Source organism: Motacilla alba, chromosome 1A, assembly GCF_015832195.1.
Source record: "Motacilla alba alba isolate MOTALB_02 chromosome 1A, Motacilla_alba_V1.0_pri, whole genome shotgun sequence".
Lineage (NCBI taxonomy): Eukaryota > Metazoa > Chordata > Aves > Passeriformes > Motacillidae > Motacilla > Motacilla alba.
The window spans coordinates 29112851-29122242 of NC_052031.1; the positions used below are offsets into that span (position 1 = coordinate 29112851).

A 9392-nucleotide genomic window follows, 5' to 3' on the forward strand; every position below is an offset into this window, starting at 1 on the left:
CAGAAAAGTGATTCACTGACCCATATTAATAAAAAATAATCACAACCTCCTGTACTGAGGATTGTGAAGATCCACACTTAGGTTCATACTCCTGCCCTTCTCCAGACTAAAGTAAGTCTGATGTGGAGTAAAGGAGCATTACCAAAGGACTCTCTTGAGCTGCTGAAGAATAAACTTGTCACACTGCAAAGCTACATTAAAACAAAGTGGTCCTGCCTTCCTGGACTGCAGGCGAGAGATTCATGTGTACTTTTTCACTCCTAACTTCTGCCAGTCGGTGACCATGTGAAATTGCTCTATACACGAGAGACTGGACACCCAAAATAATGTATTTTTCCTTCTTTCTTACCTTTTCATCAATCACAGTAGTCACATGAAACACCTTTGGCACTTAAACATTCTTCTAGCTCACAAAAACTGATTTTAACTGTTCTCAGCATCAGCCAACACCCTCCCAACCCCCAAGAAAAAAATACCAGGTTTCTCAACAGACTAAACAAACTGTTTCTCTAGCATTCATTCAGGATGATGAAAAAAAAAAAATCAAAAACGCTCCTTTCTTTAGAAGGATCCTGCTAGGAATTGAAGGTGCATTCTAGTTAAAATAAGGGAGCTATCAGCATTTTTAAGACACTTCATTCACTGGTGTTAGTTTGTATTTGTCATTAAGCTCATAAGTCACATGTTTTCAAAAGTTAAATGATTTTTAACTATTTGGAGGTTTACCCCTTTGATTTTGCTGTCTGCCTAACCTTTAAAAGGTATCTTTAGTCTACATGTATCTAGGGACAACCTCATCAGATCCCATTCCCTATGTTTGTAGGAAGCTATAACTGACAAATGCAGTAAAAGAAAAAATATGGAACTTAAGAAAATGAAGTGAAATAAAGCATGAAATCTCAAAACTTACTCTAAAGATGCAAGAAATATGCCTGTATGTGATCAGATGTTCAGCTAGGCACCCAGGCATCACTCCAAATGACCTTCTGCCTTTGATGGATCCCAAAGTTCCCTAATTATATACTCCCTCCTTGCAATTACTAGACTCCCTGCTGACCTTCTAACCTCCCTGTGCCATCTGCACCCCTGAACCCAGGGCATGCTCTGAAATGTAACACAACAAAACTGCACACAGGGTGTCAGGAGCCATTAAGCAATGCTGCATGGGTACTCTGGGTTGTAGGTGCTCTTAGCACATGCAGGAAAAGGCTTAATAGAGGGTGAAATGGCAAATCAGGGTGGAGGAGGACAACACACTCAACTTGAGAATGCAAAAAAAGGAAAGAAAGAAGGAACTTGAGGAGGAATGAAGCTGTGAATGAACACAGCCAGACCTTGGAGATAGATGCCTACAGGATAAAGTGAACACAAGCACCTGGTTTCACTTCACGTGACTCAGGCACATATCCAGAGCAATTTTTAAAATTCCATTGTTACCCTTCCTGTACCTTTATAACTAAGTACAAGCCATTTTCTCCTCCCTAGCTTTTACAGCATTGGTCTGTATATTCTGTATATTGCTGTATATACAAGCAATTCTCTTGTATATGCAAAGCTGGAAGATAGTTCAAAGCAGTATCTTAACTTCCATACATTAAGCTCAAGTTCAGTGATCCTACAAAGATAAAAGACTTTACCTAAAATAAATATAATGCAAGGCTACCAAGTCCCTAGCCTGGTTTCTACCCTCTTGCTCCCAATAAATAGTATCTTACCTCAGCAGCAGTCACACTTTACATGTTTGGACGCACTCATGAGGGAGGCATGGCACTGTTCATTAAAAGAGCAATAACTGACAAATCTATTTTTTCAGGTACATTTGTTGAATGCACACGAAACTTTAAAAGCTTTGAGGATAAAAACATCTTTTTACTAATTTTTGAGGGTAGTCCCATCTAGGAATAGGGAATGCATTCAGGGAGGACAAGATCTCACAGGATAATTCCACCTGTCTGTAGTTCACTCTTTCCACATTCTTCTCTAAACTCAAAAAAAGTTTTCTCCTTTGGCAGTTGCACAAGGCAGAAAACATTTGCTTTGAATCCATGAGGATGAGCAAGAACATTAGCTTGAAGGTTCTGAGTCAGGTTGGAGGACGCTGTGCAGTTACAGGCAACCAGCTGGCTCTGACCACCACACAATCCCTCCCTAGAAAACTACAGGCATATTCCACAGAAGTGCAACAGCATCCATGGAGGCTCCGCTTCCTCTTCTGAAAACCAGCACCATTGAGGGGAAAGCAGACACAAAAGTAGCTATGTTACATACCTTCCAAGGCTGTATCTGCCTGGGCAGAAAGTGAAATGAGAGGTGAGAGAAAGTCCTGAGAGCAGCAAGACAGAAAGGTCTTTGCTGGTGGCCCAGACCAGGCACTCTGTGAGCCAGGCAATGACTGAGGACATGAAGTACAGCTGGAAGCTGCAGTGACAAGTTCACAAGGCTCATCTAGAAGAGGGAAAGGCCTAATTTAAAGGCACTCTGGGATTTCTGACCGTACACATACATGATGACACTGTAATGTATCAGTACGGAGGGGGGAAATAAGAGACAGAAATAAGAAGTGAGACATTCAGCTTGATGCAGGCAAGAAGATGATCCTGTGATGAGGAATTTGAGAACTGATAAATTAGGTATTTGAGACAGCTTTTAGCAGCAGTAAGTACATGTTTTGATGAGAAGTTGTTTTTAATGTACATTGTCCCTTCAAGTAATGCAAAGCAGCAGTTTACAGGAATAGAATTCAAACAGGCAACAAAGGTTATGAAAGCAGAAATTCTAAGAACTTCTTGTATTTTTTCTGTATAAAGTATGCCACTATGCTCAATGACATGACATTTGAGCATCTATTAAAACACGAAACATGGAAGAAATAAACCAAAACCAACCATATTTGTCATACCTCATCTTTCCCTCTCTTAGTAAACATATTATTTGGTATAGTTTTGAATTGGGTTTTGGATAACACAGTCAAGAACCAATGGCAGTTATTTGTAAAGCAAGATATAGAGATAAAACTTAGGGTGAATACAGAATTACTGTTTTCAAATGCTTCTTCTTCACTAATTTCCAAGGACTAACCAAAGTCCACACACCTCAACCCAAAGACAAGATGATATATATCCAAATATCCAAGAAGCACTAGAAAGAGGTGTGTCTTTCAAATAGCAGTTATTTCTGGTTCTCTCTTCTATCCTGTGTATCACCCTCTTTTAATACACATCACACAGTCCTAAATACATCCAACTAATTGCACTCTGTTTTGTGTAGGCTACTAGAAAGAGCCTAGGATATGAAGTTGGATTTTCTTGAGATCCCAAAAATAAAAGTCTTGCACCTTTAGTTTCCTGAGTGGCTGCAAAAAAAAAAACCCAAAACAAACAAACAAACAAAAAAAAAAAAAAACCAAAAAAAACCGGAACAACACTAACTTAAATTCACAGTAATATTTACAATGTTGTATTTCTACAGTGTGCCTATCACTTGCACTTCTTGCATTTCCTGTCACATGCATGTCCTTGGCATTTCAGTAAGTTGTGATGTGGTAAAGCACAAGGTATCAGTCTTCATGTTTCTAGGCTCAAAACTGTAAAATTTAGCAACGCAGTAAAATTGTTTTCAAAGACAGTTGTGTGATACTGTTTCTCCATTATCACTTTGGAAGACATAATAAATGCTATGAAGGGATAAGAACAGAATGTATATCATTGCAATTGATTTGTCTACTCAATTCAATTTTTAAGAAGTGTGTTACAGACACACTTCCACTAAAGTTAGGAAATTTCCTAATCCCTTTTAGCAGAAATGTGTTTAGACAGCACTGCTGCCCACTTATTAGGATATAACATACCTTTACAGCATTGTTGAAAGCTGAGGAAGAAACTGATCAACACCAGCTCTTCTCTCACCATCTCAACTACCATTACTCCTCACCCACAACCACAATATCTGTTAAGCTACAAACACATAACTGATGCCAACTGACAGCATCATTTTTATCAAGACAACAGCTTACTGTTTCTAAGGCATGCTTTTCCCCTCCGTTATAACGCCCTTGGTGTCGGGAGTTACATCAACCAACCATATTACTGCCAGCAAGAGATCCTTTGAAAGCGGCATTTGTATATCTCACCAGAGAAGTATCATCATGACTGCACACTGCTGATGCCAAGACATTTCATGACCAACTACTTGGAATGATGCCCAAGAATTTCCAGCTTAACTCTCCAGCAAAGGCATCCCACTACATTTCTTTCAGGGAGAAGAATATGAATGGAGACAGGAAGCAGTGACCAACATGCTTACCAAACCACCACAGATGCTGAAGACAGCCATGTGCGTTTCCTGGGCATTGACATGCCCGCGGTAGAAACAGTGGCGCAAATCAGGGGACGGCTGCTTCTGCGGGGCCCCGACGTGCACCACCGTGTACTGAGCAGCAAGGAAGCCTGCATCAGCACTCAGGTTGAGCTGGAAGACCTGCCCGTATGCTCTGAGCTGGTAATGTGTTCGAAAAGCAGCGGGCTCCAGCGGTGCCTCCAAGCTCCTTTTCCTCCTTCTGAAGTGATGCGTGTGCGGGAAAACTTCTCCAAACTCATTCACTCGGACAGGTGTGATGATTTCATAAGAGGAGAGCTGCTTCACCAAAGTCTCTGCAACAGAAGGCAGGAGGTTCAGCCTGACGCCGCAGCACAGCAGCAACGCCTCGCCGGCATCCGCACGGCTGCTGGCACGGCGCTCGTAGCGCCAGCCCGGGGTCCGGTGACAGCCGGGGGCCGCCGCCAGCACGCCCGGCGAGACCCCGCGGCGGCGGCCGCCCGGCCCCGCCACTCGCCGCCGCCGGGAGCCAGCGCTGCCTCCTGCCGCCCGCCGGGAGCGGCGGCTGTCCCGGAGGGCACGGCGCCCGCCGTAGGGCCAGGACCCCCGGGCCGGTCGCCGCCTTTGGTGCCGCTCGCTTACCTTGTCCGGGGTGGAAGCGGGCTCCCCACGACGCGGTGACGAGCAGGGAGAGGGGGCACAGCAGAGCCGCCAGCCGCCTCGCCCCCCGCATGGCTCGCTCCGCGGCGGCCGTGCCCGCAGCGCCCCCGGGCCGCCGCTGCCTCAGCGCCCGCCGGCCGCCCGGGCCGGCCCCGCACCGCGCCGCGCCTCCATGCGCCCCGCGCCCCTCCTCGTGTCCCGCCGCCTCCGCGGCCCCGCACACGCCCGCGGGAAGCCGCCCCGCGCCCCCGCTCCCTGTCCTCCCGCCCCTCGCCTCCGCTCCCCCAGCTCGCTCTCCGCCGCCGGGGTGGGCGAGGGCGGCCCTTCCCTTCCCGTCCCTGCCTCCGCCTCCCGTGCCGCTGCCCCCGCGGCCGGCGGGGCGGCGCGGAGATGCCCGCTGCCCTCAGGCGGGGCCATCCCCGCACCTCACAGCGGGCGCGGGCCCGGCCCGCCCCCGGCACACGGGCCGCCCAGAGGCGGAGGGCAGGCCCCTGTCCGCGGCCTGGGCAGGGGCTGCCCGGGGGTCTCGGCCCCGTCCTGCCGGCCCCCGCCCCGGCTGCAGGCGGCGTTGCCGCACGCGAGAGGGGTGTCGCTCCAGCCGCAATACGGGCTTGTGAGAAGCCTGCCAACGCCGCATTCCCGCCGGGAACGGCAGAGGCCGTGCCCTGATACCCAGCGGTGTGTGTCCCTCCCACAGATTCAGTATCACCGAACCGCAGCCCCGCCGATCACCTGGCCCTGCGCCGCGGCTCTGGGGGAAGCCGTTTCCCCAGGCTGCTTCGAAGGAAGGGGACGTCCAGGCAGAGCATGACACCACGGTGTCGACGGACAGGAATTGCTCTAGCTCCAGATCCCCTGCTTTGGGGGGTTGTTCTGTCTGGGCAAAGTCTTAACAAAACTGCTTGTCCCAGCATTTAGGGAGCCCAGCATCCCTCGCATGGAATGTGTAGATTATCTGTTTTACCTGAATATTTTTTTCCTGAAATGAGGGAATGGGCTAATCAGGCCTTGAGTGAAGCTGTGTAGTACTGAAACAGCCTTCACTGCTAGAATAAGATCATATATCCCTTGTCATGAGTCCAGGATTGCAGAAGGAATACATGTATTGTTCCAATGTATATTGGCATCCAGCATAATCTTGAGAATATTGAGTCTTGTTGTGAGTACTGTATTTCTTCTTGAATACTCAGAAGACGGAAGCTCTCAGATGGATAATAAACTTTTCTCTATGTGGGGTCACTGATAAGCACAGTTATATGAAAAGAAAAAAAAATTTGAAATCTGAAGAGTTCTGCAAAGTGAAAGCAAACAAAAAGCTTATGTCTCCAAATACCATGAATATCAAAGAAATCCAACAAGAAGCAAGAATTGCAAAGTATTTCTTTTAAACTGCTTACACCAGAGAATGATCATGATAGGTAAACAGAACTCCAGTTCTGAGAATTGGGTATGAGAAAGGAGGCGGGAGGAGAGAGGTCCATTCTGCCCACCACAGAATCACGAAGATGCAAGATTCACTTCAGTACCCCAAGATGTCCTGTTGCAAAACACACATGGGCAAAGTAGAGTAGAGCAAAAATAGAGCAAAGTTCAAGGATGAGTGCTTTGATTTTATTGGCGTAAAATGTACTAACAATAGTAAGACATTAAATTAAGAAGCTAATTGTTATACATGCCTCCGATTTCACCAGCAAATTAGAATTTTCCCATTTCTTGACTCTTACTTGTTGAAGAAGTTGCCAGAGTGCAGCAAGTTATCTCCTTCCCAGTCAACTTAAATGGTTGTCAGTGATGAAGCAAATAGGCAATACTTCATTATATGGAAGCAAATAATTACTGATTCAGATGTGATGTTTCACTTGTTTATGACTTTCAAAATTATTTTTTGTAAAAGTAAACAGAAGCACTAAGCACTGGGAAAGTCAAAGGTTCAGTGATCCCAATTAAAGCACAAAGCTTTGTTGTAGACCACTTCAAAGCAAAGATGACTCCATTTTTTTAACAATGTATGTATTTTTAGTGTTTTAGGGAAGACATTTGCTTCAAATGCAAATATTTTAAAAGCAATAAAATTACTTCTCCTAAATCTCATTTTATTGTGTTTAAATTTCCCTGTATTCTATGTGAGAATGGAACCCCAGCTCTTCTATGGTAAATATCGAAGGTCTGTCTCTCCCTGAAGATCGATTATTTAGAACAATTTAAAATTGACAACCTTCATTTAGGTTGACAAATGTTCCAGTAGCTCCTCTCAGTGCCATGGACAAAACCAAGTGCCATCTAAGGCACTTTTTTTTCCAAGTTTTCAACTGAAACATGAAGTAAATTTCCAAACATGAATCCAGCAATTCAGGCAATGTGAGGCCTCACAGCTGAACACCTTTTCATACTTAGCAGCCATTATTGCTTCAAAAACTACTGAAGCCCTACAGGTATTAGGCACAAGTCTGATTTTCAAATGCAAGATGGGTTAGCTGTGCAGGAGCAAAGGACAATAGGGCAGGGGATTAAGGCAGTTCTAGCAGTGTTCATGTTACCTGAATGGCTTTGGGCAATAAGCTGCGGTCATTCATTTGACCTCCACCCATATGGCATCACTTTGAATCTTGTGAGGAGCAAATATAACCCTGTATATCAAAGGAAGAGGTACGTTTCCATTAGAAAGAAATGTAAGTACATCAGAAAATTCAGAAATCATGGAAATTGTATGTTTGCTACAACTGTTAGAGTAGAAGGGTAGAGACAGGCATAAGGATAAAATGAAGAGGAAGAATTATGGAAGTTATTCAAATGACCAGAACTGCAAAAAAAATTGGAATATTAAAAACTAAATTAAAAAAAAATAGGGGGTAAGTACAGAAACAAGGACACAGAGAGGTTGTGCAGTCTCCATCCTTCTATATATTCAAAATTCATCTGGTCAGGAAGCCCTGAGCAACCTGAATTAACTTTTCAATTAGTCCTGCTTTGAGCGGGAGGTTGGCCTAGGTGACCTCCAGAGCCTCCTTCTATGATTCTATGAAACAAAAATTTTAAAAAAGGCTCTTGGAGAAAGCTGAGAATACTCAAGTAGAGATGAAAAAGGAAAATAACATTCCCCTACATGTAACAAGAACAGAAGTGTAGGGAGAAATTCAGGAGAAAATAGTCTTCAGCTACAAAGAAACAGAAGAAGAAAGGAGGCACAACTGAGAATATTTAGTAAGATTTTTTCAAGGCTAGAAGTTATATACTGGCAAAGCTCCAGCTAAGGCAGTAGAACTATGCTGGTTTGCATCTGCAAATGCAGTCCTCAGAGATGTAATGTATTCTGACTTCATTAAATTTGCATTGGCATTAAAGCTTGCTATTGAATAGTTGTCTTTAAAATGCCTCCTACATTAGTGAAATAAATCCATCTATTTACAGTGTTTATTCTTTTCACTTATCTCTTTCAGTTAATATGTTTGGAGTGAAGTATGTTGCACCAGTTACTTTGCAAGTCAATGAACTAGAAGGAAGTCTGTGCTTGCTGAAATAACTTGTCTTCCTTGGGGTTTCTCTAGGATTTCATGGACAAAATGAATTGCAATTAGGTCATGATTGCTCAAATATTTGTATTGTGTATTTAAAATGCTGCAGTAGATAAGGCTTACCAGATAAAACAATAGGATTTGTAAAAATACACAATGAAAAATTAATACATTTCTTCCTTAGAACCACAGATTAATCCTTTCACCTGTTTTTGGCTCCATTTATTTTTATTTAAGTGATCTTTTATAAGTGGTTTTGGCTGAAAATCACAAAGTGAAAAAGAGAGTTATAAATGTCAGTCATTCAGAAAAGACAAAGACAATACTCCAGAAGTAAGTGAAATTGTTAAAAAAATAAGACTTACGAACAATTTTTATTTTAAAAAGGAGACTGTACGAAATATATATTTTACTTCTTTATTATTATATCTTGGCATTCTTCTGTTTTGTGGAATACATTTTAAAGACTTTCAGGGTCTTATTTACTGTTCTTGACAGTTTATATATATATATATATATATATATATATATATATATATATATATATATATATATATATATATATATATATATATATATATATATACACACACACACACACACACACATATCATGGAGCCACCTGACCTCCAGCACAGGGACAAGAGTGGCCCAAGTCCCTTGGTCCCAAGGCTGCTGTTGTCAGGAGCAGGCTGGCCTTGTCCAGGCACTGGACCTTGCGGTGAGCCTGGCTGGCTGCCTGTCCCATAGCCCTTCCCATCTGTGCCCCACTGTGCCTCCTCCTCCTCCTCCACAATTCCATCTGCAGTGAGCCGCGGGATCTGGCCTTGGTGGAGGGAGGTGTCTGGCTGGGTCAGTCAGTATTCTCTGTGTGTTGGCAGCTGCTCTGTGCCTGCATGACCAGAC

At 44.0% G+C, this 9392-nt stretch overlaps 1 protein-coding gene across 2 annotated transcripts in view; it reads right to left on the reverse strand.

Annotated features, from left to right (window-relative positions):
* ADAMTS20 (ADAM metallopeptidase with thrombospondin type 1 motif 20) overlaps positions 1-5121 on the reverse strand; it is an 86106-nt gene extending 80985 nt beyond the window's left edge. For both annotated transcript variants that reach the window (XM_038155170.1, XM_038155169.1), the window contains exons 1-2: positions 4957-5121; positions 4303-4649 (exon numbers count right to left, since the gene is read on the reverse strand). In XM_038155170.1, the coding sequence (XP_038011098.1) occupies positions 4303-4649; positions 4957-5047 (438 nt within the window). In that variant the 5' untranslated portion in view covers positions 5048-5121. The remainder of the gene's footprint in view (positions 1-4302; positions 4650-4956) is intronic.
* Positions 5122-9392: the final 4271 nt, after the last annotated feature.